The sequence below is a fragment of the Pteronotus mesoamericanus genome, unplaced genomic scaffold, assembly GCF_021234165.1.
Source record: "Pteronotus mesoamericanus isolate MK-2021 breed Mesoamerican mustached bat unplaced genomic scaffold, CSHL_Meso_final scaffold_1135, whole genome shotgun sequence".
Taxonomy (NCBI): Eukaryota; Metazoa; Chordata; class Mammalia; order Chiroptera; family Mormoopidae; genus Pteronotus; species Pteronotus mesoamericanus.
The window spans coordinates 1538032-1551734 of NW_026555300.1; the positions used below are offsets into that span (position 1 = coordinate 1538032).

General features: G+C 55.3%; 1 protein-coding gene across 1 annotated transcript; it reads left to right on the forward strand.

The window, feature by feature from the left end:
- Positions 1-2660: 2660 nt before the first annotated feature.
- On the forward strand, positions 2661-8634 carry LOC129081575 (sialic acid-binding Ig-like lectin 10). Its single transcript, XM_054587240.1, has 10 exons — positions 2661-3151; positions 3282-3584; positions 3889-3936; positions 4080-4343; positions 5447-5494; positions 5625-5882; positions 5973-6254; positions 6543-6636; positions 6726-6855; positions 8342-8634. The coding sequence occupies exons 1-10, from the start codon at positions 2692-2694 to the stop codon at positions 8555-8557; spliced, it is 2103 nt and encodes a 700-aa protein (XP_054443215.1). The 5' UTR covers positions 2661-2691; the 3' UTR covers positions 8558-8634.
- The last annotated feature ends 5069 nt before the right edge of the window (positions 8635-13703 follow it).

The following is a 13703-nucleotide window of genomic DNA, read 5'->3' on the forward strand; positions in this document are numbered from 1 at the left end:
CAGCTGCGCTGCACCAGGACAAGGAGTCCCCACATCCTGCAGCCTGGGGCTCCCCAGGGCTCAGCCGGGCTTGTGGGCGGAGCGCCCCCTGGGGGCAGCACAGGAAGTCCCGGCCGGAACTGGGACAGGAAGATGCACCTTCACACAGAGCATGTGCATGGTGTCCCCACCTCGACTAAGGTGGCAGCTCTAGGTGACACGGAAGCCAGACCGGCGTGCTTCCCAAGAGAACAGGTGACTGTGTACGTGCAATGCTGCTGGGGGGGCGGCAGCCACTTCCACCCAGACCAGAAATTGTGGGTTTTAGGTGTTTGCGGTTTGGGTGACTTTGGCAGGACGATGATGTGGGGACGGAGCAAGGCTGCACGGGGCTGGGCAGGGTGGCCGGTCCATAAAGAAGGTGTCATTCTCGAAGAACTTTGCCTGTGAAGAGAGGAAAAGAGAACCCTCAGGGCTGCTGGGAAAGGTGGGCGTCGGGGGAGAAGCTGCTGGTCTCAGGACCACCTCTGGGAGCTTCTTAGCAGCTGCCTCCCGAAGGGGGAGGGCCAGTCCACAGGTGGCGAAACTGAAGGGTCCCTGGACCCCTCCCTCGTTCCACTTGTCCCTGCTAATGTGGCCCTGCCCCTAGAGCTGCCCAGCTGCCCGTGCCTCGCCCTGGAGGCCTCCAGAGCGCCTCGCCTGCGGGGTCAGCCCTGAGCTTCCAAGGCGGATCTAGCCCCAGGGGGCCCTGCACCCCAAGGTGGGGTTCTGAGGCATTGGGTCAGCCTGGGGAAGCCGGGGAGCCACGGATCAGCACCGTTGGGCTCCAGGGCGGCTGAGGGTCTTCTCCCCCTTCTCCAGCTGAAGGGGGCAGCATCAGAGGGTCGTGTGCAGAAGCCACCTGCGAGGGAGAGGAGCCCCCTCCTGGCTCTCAGCTCCCCCACGGTATTCCCTCCCTCCCTCCCGCCCCTTCCGTTAGGCGCCTCCCCTGTGAGCACCCCTGGGGGAAGGGACCCAGCTCTCCCCCAAAAAGCCCCGTTGGGCAGCGGGGACCTGGGGACCAGAGTGGAGAGGAAAGTGGATGCTTTGAACCGATGTGCCCCACGTCCAGCGGACGTGTTCCAGTCCTCACATCCCGTACCTCAAAGTGGGCCTCTTGAGAGAATGGGCTTTTCAGGAAGTAATTCAGTTAAAATAAGGTCGGAGGGTGACCCCAGGGCCACAGGACTGGTGGCCTTATGAGAAGAAGTGATTAGGACACCAACACTCACACAGGGACAAGCCTGTGAGGACACGGAAGAAGACAGCCATCTGCCGACCAAGGAGAGAGGCCTCGGAGAAAGCCACCGTGGGGACCCCCTGACCTGGAACTCCCGACCCCCTTCCGGAACTGTAACGATATACATTTCTGTTGTTTAAGTCCCCCAATCGGTGGCTGTGACACCAGGACAGGAACACCTCGGTGTCACCTGCTCCGGGCCACCTGTCCTGACTTCACCAGGAAGAAGTAACGCCCACCTCCCCCGGACCCCCATGAACATCTCCTCAGCTTGCGGGGGCCGGGGAGAGGGAGGACATTTCTGAGCCCTCCAGTGCTTCTCATTTCTGCGTGGCTTCAGTTCCCGTCGGGATCAGACACTGTGTCTGACTCACCTGCGCGTCCCCTGTGTGCAGCCCAGCACCTGCCAGACACGTGGTCTCGGGGCATGAGGTGGCGTGGATGAGCACAGCATCTGCACGTGACCACGACAGAGTCACTTTAAGAGCCAGGCCTGGTCAGGGGACAACACGTGGGGACGTTTATCCCTCTCGCCGCACGCCCCCCAGGCCCGTTACGGCGCCTGCACTTGCCACCGCAGGCCTCACCGCTGGCTGCAGGTGCTCTTATCCCAACGGGTGTCGCACGTGATTGTGTCACACAGTCGTGTGCCAGAAGAAGGGAGGGGACGAGCGGTGGGCTCAGGCCTTGGGGTGGGTGCTCCCCGGGGACGCGGCTCCGTGAACGCGCCGTGGAGGATGATGGCGCGGCACCAAGACCGGCCTGCTGTTGCCGGATGCAGCAAAGGAAAACCCCAGGCGCCCAGGTAAATCTGAATGGCAGGTATAAACACCGTATCATGTTCATGTACGTATGTCCTGCGCAGTATCGGGGGTCTACTTACACTAAAACAATGATTCCTCGTTTATCTGAAAGCGAGATTTACTGGGCATCCCGCACCATATGTGACGTGAGGAGAGCCCTGCTCCCCACCCCACACCCAGAAACCCAGTCTCCGCTGCCCCCTCATCTGGCACGAGGGGCCCCAGTAAGAAGGGTTCACCATGAACTTTCACTTCTGCTTCTGCAATAACCCAGGGCCCGGAGGGACAGCGCCACCTTCCACCCACCCACAGCCAGGCCCCGGGGCTGGACAGCGGCCTCCCACTCCCTGCTGCAGAGGTGGCCCAGGGAGGGCCAGCTCAGCGAGCCCAACGCCAGGCAGGGCCCCAGGAAAGGCAGGGGGTCCAAGTGGGCGAGGTGGGCTGGGGAGTGGGGAGAAAGGGAGATTCCACGGGCCTCAGATGAGGAGCTCATTTCATGCATCAGTCGCCCGGGCTCAGCTTCCGCCCGCCAGCCTGCCCCGGCTTCCTCTTCTGTCCCTGCTCAGTGCCAGTCGCAGCGTCAGGGAATGAGCCTGTCCCAGGGCAGGTCCAAGGATCGCCTGGGCCGAGATGCTCCCAACGGCGCTGCTCCTCGCCGTGCTGTGGGGCGGTGAGTGGGCCGACGGCAGGCAAAGGGGGCGCGCAGAATTGCAGGCCCAGGACCGTGGATTCTCGCTCTCGGTACAGAAGGTGGTGACCGTACCGGAGGGCCTGTGTGTGTTTGTGCCCTGCTCCTTCTCCTACCCCAGGGAAGGCTGGACTGAGGAAACCCCAGCCTACGGCTACTGGTTCATTGACGGAACAGAGACAATCCACGGTTTTCCGGTGGCCACAACCCGCTTGGATCGAGATGTGGAAAGAAGGACCAGGAACCGATTCCACCTCGTGGGCAAGGCCCAGGAATATAACTGCTCCTTGCTGATCACGGAGACACAGAGGGAAGACAGTAGACGGTACCACTTTCGGGTCGAGAGAGGCAATTCTGTGAAATATAATTTTGTGAAAAATACGTTCTATCTGAATGTGACAGGTATGGTGCTGGCTGGAATGGGATGGGACCTCCCTCCCCCACCACCCCCTGGACGGGCTGTGGGGAGTGGACCATGGGTCACCCTCTGGTACCCCATCGGGGGCTACAAGTGTGTCCTCTCTCATCCCAGCCAGGACACAAGAGCCAGCTGTGTACATCCCAGAGATGCTGGAGCCTGGGAAGCAGGCGACAGCCATCTGTGTGTTTGACTTGGACTTTGAGCCGTGTCGAGCCCCTACTTTTTCCTGGACGGGGGCTGCCCTCTCCTCCCACAAAATCAGCCGGACAACTGCCCACGTCTCAGTGCTCAGCCTCACGCCGGGACCGCAGGACCACGACAGCAGCCTCACCTGTCGCGTGGACTTCCCCCGGAGCGTGAACTTCCCCAGCGCACCCGTGAGCTTGGAAAACAGTGTCCGGCTTAATGTGGCCTGTGAGTGCGGTGGGGACATCGGGGTGGCCAACAGGCCCAGCAGGTGGGGAGGTAGGGTAGTGTCTGGCTTGGGGTGGCTCTGGGTGGCTCTTGGGGGGAGGGGTCCATGGAGAGAAAGGAGGGGTTCCTGAGATGGGAGGGGTAGCGCATGCCATCTGGTCCTGCACCCACAAGCATGTCTTACGGCTCCTTTGTCCCTTGTCTTCCCTGAGGACAGTCATCCTTTCTGTTCCCAGAGTGGGTTCTCTCTGGCTGTGGGAAACCAAACTTGCCTCCCCAATGCCAGCTCCCAATCTTGTTGCAGGCGCCCCCGAAGTCCCAGTTATCAGCATTTCTCACACCAACGGATCAGGTACGAGGGTCTGCGTGAGGGGCGGGACGCGGCTTGTCCAGTCCTCTCTGGGCGATGAAAAGACGTCGGGAGCGTGGGGGAAATGTGTTCTCGCCCTCTCTCGCTCTCTCTGTCTCTCTCCCCCGCTCGCTCCCTCTCTGCAGCCCTGGAGCTCGTGAATGACAGCCCACGTCTGGACGTCCAGAAAGGCCAGTTCCTGCGGCTGCTCTGTGAGGCCCACAGCAGGCCCCCGGCCACTCTGAGCTGGGCCCTGGAGGACAGAGTCCTCTCTTGGTCCCGCCCCCCGGGCTCCGGGCGCCTGGAGCTGGTCCTGCCTGGGGTGAAGCCTGACGATGCGGGGCGCTACACCTGCCGGGCCGAGAACAGGCTCGGCTCCCAGAGCCGCGCCCTGAACCTCTCTGTGCAGTGTGAGTGTGACCGGCAGGGCCTGGTTTCCAGGAGGCGAGGGGCTGAGGGCCAGGCCTGGGGGCAGGGTCCCAGAGCGCCCAGGAACCTGGGACCCGGGCATATGGGACGATGGCTGAGATTGCAAGTCTGATGCAGCTAATTGCCTCCCCAACGCCAAACAGTTCTCTGACATCCACTGAGTGCCCTATAGTTCCACGCACTTCCGACCCTGTGAACCCAGAGATACGCGTCGCACAGGTTACGGGCTCAGACCTGCAAGGCTTCCCCACTTTGGGCGCCAATAGCAAGTCTAGGCTGTCACCTGTGCTTCTGGCTAAAGAACAGGAGCTGTGGGTGGGAGGTCCCCACGACCCCCTCCTCAGGTTGGAGGGACTTGCTAGACAGAGCAGCTCCCAGGACTGAGAGGAACACTTGCCTTACTGGATCACAAGTTTGTTAGGAGAGGACATGACTCAGGAACAGCCCGATTGCAGAGACACGTGGGGCCAGGCGCAGGAAGGGCCCGGAACAGCCACACGCTCCCCAGGCGCCTCTGTCCCCACATCTCCCCGTGTTCAGGGACCCTGAATGGTTTCTGGATCGGAGCCCTGGCCTTTTGGATTTTTATGGAGGCTCATCCCATAGGTGTGACTGATGACCTCCTTGGCCATTGGTGATTGAACTCAGCCTGCAGCCTGACCCCATTTGGGAGGTCAAGGGGTGGGGCTGAGCAGCCCAGCCCTGCAGTGGCAGGACTGGTTTCCCTGGCGACCAGCCCCCCATCCTCAGGTGCTTTCCGGATGTCACCTCAGGAACCCGAACTCAGCTGTAGTGGCAAAGGGCTTGTGATGAGTCTGGAGATGCCTTTATCGCTCTCATCACTTAGAAACTCCAAGGCTTTCGGGAGCTCTGTGCCCGGAGTGGGCGGGGACCAAGACCCCAATATAGGTCTCTTACTATAAATCACACTGTCACAAGGGCCTGCCCTTCCCACCCACCTATTTCCTAGGGCGGTCTGTGTCCCCGGTGACTCACTGAGTGGCCATGCGATCCCCCTGCCCGCCTGCCAGTCTCATTTGTCCCCAGGGACCCGCCTGCAGCTGGCGCTCTGTCTCTGTTTCAGATGCCCCTGTGAACCTGACAGTGGTGGTCTCTGGAGCAGAAAGGGCAGGTAGGAGAAGGGGACAGAGGGACCAGGTCTCCTCAGTGCAAACTCGGGGCCTGGGCGTCTGCAATGTGCGCCATGCGCCCGGGGCCCGCGCCCTGAGCTCTGCGTTTGCCCTGCCTCTTCCCTCTCCCAGTCCTGGAAAACCTCAGGAACGGCTCGTCCCTCCCCGTCCTGGAGGGCGAAGGCCTGCGTCTGCTCTGTGTCGCCCACAGCAACCCCGCAGCCCAGCTGAGCTGGGCCCGGCGGGGAGATATTCTGCGCCCCTCCCAGCCTTCCGACCCGGGGCTCCTGGAGCTGCCTCGGATCCACCTGGAGCATGAAGGCGAATTCAGCTGCCGAGCTTCGAACCTGCTGGGCTCCCTTCAGGTCTCCCTGCGCCTCTCCGTGCGCTGTGAGTGGAAGGACGGTGGCACCTAGGGGCAGGTCACCAGGGTCCTGGGCGGGCAGCGGCACCGCTGACCCTTCCCCTCGCTCCCCACAGACCCCCCACGGCTGCTGGGACCCTTCTGCTCCTGGGAGGACCAGGGTCTGCGCTGCAGCTGCTCCTCCCGAGCCCAGCCGGCCCCCTCGCTGCGCTGGCGGCTGGGGGAGGGGCTGCTGGCGGGGAACCACAGCAACGCCTCCCACGCGGTCACCTCCCGCTCCGCGGGGCCCTGGGCCAACGGCTCCCTGAGCCTCCGCGCGGGGCTCGGCGCCGGCCTCCGGCTCAGCTGCGAGGCGGAGAACGTCCACGGGGCGCACAGCGGAGTCCTGCTGCTGCCAGGTCAGGGGCCTGCTGGGGACCCCCTGGAAGCGGAGCCTGAGTGGGACGGGGCGAGAGGAACCTGTGGTTGGAGCAGGGCGTGGGGAGGGGCCTCCTGCACCTCTGGCTGGGCGTTCAGAGGGGAAAACAAAACCTGGGCGTGGGGCACAGCGGGGTTTTAAAGAGAGAGACTTAAAGGCGTTGCTGGTAATACGTCTGGAAAGGGAGCTGGAAGCCCGAGTGCCTGGGGGCTGGTGGGCGAGGAGACCCGCGTGGATGAGAGAGGCTCAGAAAGGTTTCCTCCTGCAGAAAAGGGAGGATTCCTCTCCAAAGGATTCTCCAGCGGAGTCACTCTGGGCACGGGCGTCACCCTCCTTCTCATCCTCTGCCTCATCGTGGTCTAGTGAGTTAGGAGCAGGAGCGAGGGGTTCTGGGGACGGGCGACAGGGGAGGCGGCTCCAGGGCACACACCGAGGCGGGTCGTTTCCTCAGCGTGAAGGTTCTCAGGAGGAAACAGATCCCGGCAGACACTCCGGCCCAAGCAGAGACCCGGAGGCCCAGGGTTACCAGGAGGAGCACCATCCTGGATTACATCAACGTGGTCCCGGCCCCCGGCCGCCTGGTGAGTGGCCCAGGCCTGCCGCCCCTTCCTCGCCCTGCCCCCACCCTCTGCCCGCGGGACGTTGAAGGGGCACAAGCAGTGTTGCTGGATCCAAATCCGGACTCGGGCCCCGCGTATCTAGGAGACCTTGACCAAAACCGCTCGCTCCCTCTGAGCTCCCATTTCTCCCTCCGTTTTCTTTGAGAGGTGGTTTGAGGAGCAAAACGCATGCCCTTGCTCGATGTGTAGCAGTTAATGATGCAACCGTTATTATTAACACCGCTGAGAGGCAGTGGCTCCTGGTCATTAACAGCAGGGCTGCCTGGGTTCATACCTCCTTCCTCGCTGTGTGGTCTTGGGCAAGTCACTTAACTTCTCTGAGCCTTTTCTCAAACTTTAAAATGGGGGAAAAGAATACCACCTACCACCTAGGACCATTCCGGGTATTCACTAGGCTCCTATTGTACCCTTTATACATTTAGAATAGTACCTGGCACTTATTGTTTGGAGAAAGGGTGACAGTTTCAGGAGAAAACATCTAGATGCTGATGACTGTGAAATTCACGTCTCCCAGGCTCATCCTTGACCCTAGACTCACCCCCTGAACTCTAGGCTCTCACCCAACTGTCTCATTCAAAGTCAAACTTGTAATTACACCACTTCCCCCCCCCCCCATCACAGCAAAGAGCACGTTTCCCCAGCTGCTCAAGCCTCACGCCTCAGAGTCATCTTTCACACAGCTCTTCTCTATCACTCTGCAGCCAACCCGCCAGCAAATCCCCTTCAAAGCACATTCGAACCATTCCTCCCCCTCCCCCTTGTCCTCACACCCGTCTCACCTGGACGCCACCTCCACCTTCTGTGGGTCTTCTCTGCTCCCCATGCCCCCGATCTCTTTCTCTGTACATCGTATCCGTTTACAACCCAAACAGACCCATCCACCCCCTTGAATACACTCAAAAGGAAGGAACAAAGGATTGATACTTGCAACTGGTTAAACAGCGCTTAGGGACAAAAGTTTCCTTAAAAAGCCGAACTCTAATGGTCCCGTGTACATGATTGCACGTGTATCGTTCTCTTACAATGATAACACTGTACAGCTGGAGAACAGATCGGTACCTGCCCCGCGGTGAGTGCCAGGTCTCTGGGATCAGCGCCATTGTGCATCTCGATGGCGGTTACAGGCATCTACCTGGGTTAGTTTGCTAGGGCGGCCACATTAATGAGACACAGACAGCCCTGGCCGGGAGCATCATCCCATACACAAAAAGTTGCGGGTTCGATCCTTGGTCAGGGCACATATGGCAGCCAACCGATTGATCTCTCTCTCTCTCTCTCTCTCATCAATAAAAGCATATCCTTGGGTGAGGATTAAAAAAAAAAAAGCAGAGACTTCACGTCCTGGGGTAACCCCAGTTCCTCCATCAGTGCCTGCCGTGTGGTAGGCACTCAAGTATTTGTTGCATGAATGAACGAACGAATGAATGATGGTCGTTTTCCCCCTCAGGCTCGGAACCGAAGGAACAAACCCAGCAGTCCCTCCAGGACCCCTCCTGCAGATGCTAAATCCCCAGGGCCCAAATCGTCCCTGCCAGCCCCAGAATCAGGGAACTACCCAGAGGAGATCCATTACGCTGCTCTCAGCTTCTCAGGCCTCAGGGCACAGAAGACCCAGGAGTCCAGGGACATCGGCTCGGAATATGCCGAAATCAGGTTCCACTGACGGCCCACTGGGCTGTGGCACGGGACTGCGGACTCGGACTCGGGGCAAGGCAGGCGCGGGAGGGGGCGAGGGGAAGGGGGCAGAGTCTCTCTCTCTCTTCCTCTCTCTCTCTCTGTCTTTTTTAACTCCTCCCAGGATGGGTCATCCCACCCCAGACCCAGCATTTGCCACCGCTTGACAGCTGTCTCCAGAGTGACCTTCTCTGGATACACTGGCCTGAGGACCAACATCAGCTTTTCATGGGACAAGCCCAGGCACCACTCTACCAAATCATTCAGTGTCACTTTTCTACAAGGTGGGAGAACCTTCAGAAATGGTTCAACATACCACCTGAGAGCCTACGATGTTCTTCACATTTTAAATGACTGGGGGACGGGGGGGGGGGGGAGCGGGCGGCCCTGGCTGGTGTGGCTCAGTGGATTGAGCGCCAGCCTGCTAACCAAAGGGTCGTCGGTTCGATTCCCAGTCGGGGCACATGCCTGCCTGGGTTGCGAGCCAGGTCGCCGGTTGGAGGCTTGCGAGAGGCAACCAGTCAATGTATCTCTCACACTTTGATGTTTCTCTCTCTCTCTCTCTCTTCCTCCCTCCCTTCCCATCGCTCTAAAAAATAAATAAATAAAATCTTTAAAAAAAAACAAAAACCAATAAGTAAGTACATACGTACATAAATGGTTGGGAGGGAATCAAGAGAAGAAGAAAGTTTCGTGATACATAAAAATATGAAATTCAAACGTCGGTGTGTCCATTGATAAAGTGTCATTGGAGCCCCGCCATGCCCACTCGTTTGTGTACGGTCCTCTGTGGGCGATTTCACGCGGAGTTGAGCTGTCAACCTGCAAAGCCTGAGTAAGATATTTGGCATCTGGTCCTTTACAGGAAAAGTTTGCAGATCTTAAACTCACCCACTTACTTTTACAGAAGGGGAAATGGAAGCAGAGGTTTAGAAAGAGGTCAAGAGGCCCCAGGGCCATCGTGACCAACTGTGGGCCTGGGTGGAAAGTTTCCAGGGTGAGGACATGCAGGGCAGGGAGACAATGTGGAGGCTGGGGGTACACGTGTTGCGGAGCTGAGAACCTCGGGAAGAGCACCAACCCGCTGGTGAAGAGAGAGGAAGAGGAGTCTGCTTCTCACTGCAAAGCATGCCCCTTCCCTCCATCCTTTCCTGAGGTCATAGCTGAGATTGTTTCATGGACAGTCTTCTTGGGGGGTTGGTTTTTAGTCAGGCAGAAAACTGGGAAGCCCAGATAAGATGCTCGCCTTTGCATTTAAAAAAAAAAAAAGTGCTGTTACACATTGAAAGGCAGGAAGAGCTGGAAAAAGTACAAATGAAACAGAAGAGGTTGTAAGTACAGCTGAGGAAAATACGGGTTCAAGCAGGTCAAACAAGGTTTTCTCAGCTTTCACGCTGTGCTTAAGTGGCAGTGGCATAATAAGAAGAAAAGGAAGGAAGGAAGTTCATGTATTTTTTCTTTTTTTTAAAAAAAAGTTTGTTGTTCAGTTACAGCTATCCCCATTTTTCTGCATTTCTCTCCCCTGTCTTTCCCACGCCCCCTCCCCGCCTCCCACATTCAGTCCCTGCCCCCGCCCCTTTGTCTTTGTCTGCGGGTCCTTTGTACATGTTCCTTGAAGACCCTTCTCCTTCTTTCCCTGTTTTCTCCCTTCCCCCTCCCTTCTGGTCGCTGTCAGTTTGTTCTTTATTTCCTTGTCTCCGGTTCTATTTCGCTCGCTTGTTTGTTTTGTTGGTTAGGTTCCACTTATAAGTGAGATCATATGGTATTTGTCTTTCACCGCCTGGCAAGGAAATTTGTATTTTAAGTACCTCCCACGTATCACGTTGAGTCGATTATTTATAGTTACATCCTCCGACAATGACTGTGCTGTACGATAAAGAGTATGTCCACTGCGAAGATACCTGAGACTCCGAGAGGTGAATTAATTTATCTGAAGCCACGCAGGATAGATTAGCCGGCTGACTCTAAAACCACAGCTTCCCCTCCCCCTCCCCTGCTTCCCAATCCCGCCTGACGGGGGCGCTCTTGAGTGACAAGGACTCAGAACAACAGGCCGGAACCCCAGCAGGACGCTCAGCTTGGCTCTGGGGACAAACTAAGACAAAAGCTGCATCTCTGACCTACCTGGTAGTCAGCAGGGTCAAAATGGAAGGGCGTTAGAGGGGTGGGCTGAAAGGTCGAAGAGATTAAGAAGTACAAATTGTCAGCTATAAAAGCGGTCACAAGGATGTGAAGTACAGCGCAGGAAATATAGTCAATAATAATTGTAATCACTGTGTATGTGCCAGGTAGGTACTAGACTTATCAGGGGGATCACTTTGTAAGGTATATAAGTGTCTAATCACTACGTTGTATGTTTGAAATGAATATAATATTGTACATTAGCTGTCATTGAAAAATACATTTTAAAAAGGAGGCTATTTAATCGGAACAATGGACATCTTTGTAAAATCCAGTCAATATTTTGCATGGTCTTTTCTTTCATGTCCTTTAAAACATTTTTCTCTCTATAATGCTTTATACTCTTCCGCGTAGAAGCCATACATATCTTTATTAGATTTCTCTTGAGGTACTGGATTTTTTTTTGGTTCTATTAATGGCGTATTTCTTTCCATGTCACTTTTTGGTTGATTCCAATCTATAGAAATACACTTGATCAAGGAGCATGTATAAAGGACCCACGGACAAAGCCAAAGTGGGGAAGGGTTGAGGGGGGGAGGGGGGGTGGGGGGGGCAGGGGCAAGCAGTGGTGGAGAGATGGGGACAAATGGATCGGAACAATTAAAATTTTTTTTAAAAAAATAGAAAAAAGAAATACACTTGAATTTTGCATGTTAACCTTACGTCTATCAACCTTGGAAAGTTTGCCTATGTTGAATAATTCATCTGCAAATTATTTTGAATGTTCTATGTAAAAAAAAAAAAATGATATCGCCAGTTAATCAACATGTCATTGTTTTCTCCAAAAGGGAAAATAAGTAAGTAGACAAATAGATAACTATTTAAAAGATGCTGAAGAACCAGATGAGGTTTAGAAGGGAAGGCATGTAATTTCAAAAGGTCACAGCTTAGCGTGAGAGGAAAAAGCTGTGGGTGGACAGGCTAATGCTTTCCGAGCACAAGCAGGGGTGTGTGGCAGACGTCCCGAGTCACAGTGTCCAGAGCGAGAGAGTAAGAGAGGATGTTCAGAGATAATACTCGCTGGAGCTAAACCCTCTCAAGCTCTGCAGCTATTTACTTGTGAAGATGTTTATAACACTGACTAACAAATACTGAGCACTTGCCCCGGGCACTGTTCTTTAGTGTGTATGTCACCACACCTCATTCTCACAGAAAGTTAAGGACAGTTTTGGCCAAAGACCACCTGGCCAAGCCCTAATTCACTAGGAGCCTTGACGGGGCAGTTGCTGGGTAACAGATGATATGGTGAGAAGGCCCTCATTGCTTTCCGATGTGCCAGCGCCTCTGGCTAATGACTCAAATTAAAAGCCGAATGAGCTGCAAGGACGGAAGTGGGCCCCCAGAAGCCGGGACACACTCAGTAATGGAATCAGATTCATGAGTGGGGTCGCCCAGTGCACCCACCTCCTTTCATTGATGGGCCTTGGAGAGGGACAGGGTCTGGCCTAAGGTCACACTGCAGAATAGCAGAAGTGAAATCCAAACCTTGAAAGGTCCTAAAATAGATGAGCGCTGAAGGTCCCAAATTCTTTCTCATAAACTTAGAGTTGGGGGATGCTAGGGGAGCCTCTGTTTCCCTCCCTCCAGCCCCCACGCTCCCCCGAATCCTTCCAGGAGAGCAAGCTTTTGAGTTTGTCTGATCTGGGAGATAGCTAGATTACAAGGTTGTGTTGCTAGGGCAACAGGTTTGACTACAGGGGTCAGTGACTTTGAAATGTAAATGTGTGTTAAGGCCCTGACTTCCACAGGAATGATCTGGGACTTGGAGGGAAGGAGGGGTGCTGATAGTCAGTCCTCTCAGGGAAAGGCAATGTTGTGTAGGTGAAACAAACCAGGTTCGGCCTGAGACCTGACTCCTTGGCCGAGACAGGGAGGCCAGTGGGCCCTGCCACGCCTTTTCTTCATTCCCACGTCAAGCCCTGGTTTCCCAAAGTATTGGAGCTCAGAGGGTGCTTGCCAAGAGGTTACTGGAGTGAAAGCGAGCTTAGGGGTCAGATTTGTGAACTGAGGTCTGTGCTGGAATGAGCCCCCTTGGTTTATGTGGCTACCAGGGATGGTTTCATCACTTCAAACTGAAGATTTGCTAGAATCATCCGCTAAAGTGGAAGTGGGAGTCTGGAGGCCCAAGGGCCCCCAAAAGGGAGATCCCATAGACACTTTCACTTGCCTTAGCTCATTTAAATTCTCAAAAAGTGAACAATGTGTTTTTATTCATGTTACTTATCTTTTTAAAATTATTTTTGCTATTACAGACATCCCATTTTTGCCCCCTTCGCCCCCTCCCCCCAGCCCAGCCCCACTTCCATAGTCAATCCCCACACCGTTGCCCCTGCCCGTGGGTCCTTCATGTGTGTCCTTTGCCTAATCTCTTCAAACATTCATTCTTTTTGGTGTACAGTTCCGAGTTTTGACAAATGTAGAAAGCCATACAGCCATCACCACAAACAAGATACAGACTATTCTGGTCGTTTCCCCAAATTCTCTTGTCCTGTCCCTTTGTTATAATAACCTTTAAAAAAAAAAAAAAAAAGCAACCCAGCATCTTTCTGGAGGGCAATTTAGCCTTATCTAGCAATACTGAAAAGGCATAGCCCCTTAGATCTGGGAATACTATTGTCAAGGGGGCGCCTGTGAATAGATTATTTACCTTGAATTTTAGGGATCAATGAGAAATGGCTCAGAGCAGTTCCTCATAGCACATCGGCACACACGAAAGCCAGCCAGGACTAAACCTGTCATTGTGGCTTCTTTGTCTTCCACACACTGCATTCCAGTGCCAATGGTGATTGATGATGATGATATAGGAAAAGAGTAATAATGCCTATTTTTGAAGCTATACAAGACATTAGACTCTATTCCAAGTGCTTTTATCTAACTCGGTCTTCATAACAGCTTAAAGGTGGCTGCTGTTGTATAATAATGTGTCTGGCCTTTGTCCCTGGCTCTTGGGAGGA

What these genes read in the sequence shown, in the direction of transcription:
- LOC129081575 (XM_054587240.1), top strand. Translation starts at nt 2,692, where the DNA reads ATGCTCCCAACGGCGCTGCTCCTCGCCGTGCTGTGGGGCGGTGAGTGG. An exon ending in CGGAGTCCTGCTGCTGCCAG is followed by an intron (nt 6,255 to 6,542) that starts GTCAGGGGCCTG and finishes TTCCTCCTGCAG; the next exon opens with AAAAGGGAGGATTCCTCTCC. An exon ending in CTCTGCCTCATCGTGGTCTA is followed by an intron (nt 6,637 to 6,725) that starts GTGAGTTAGGAG and finishes TCGTTTCCTCAG; the next exon opens with CGTGAAGGTTCTCAGGAGGA.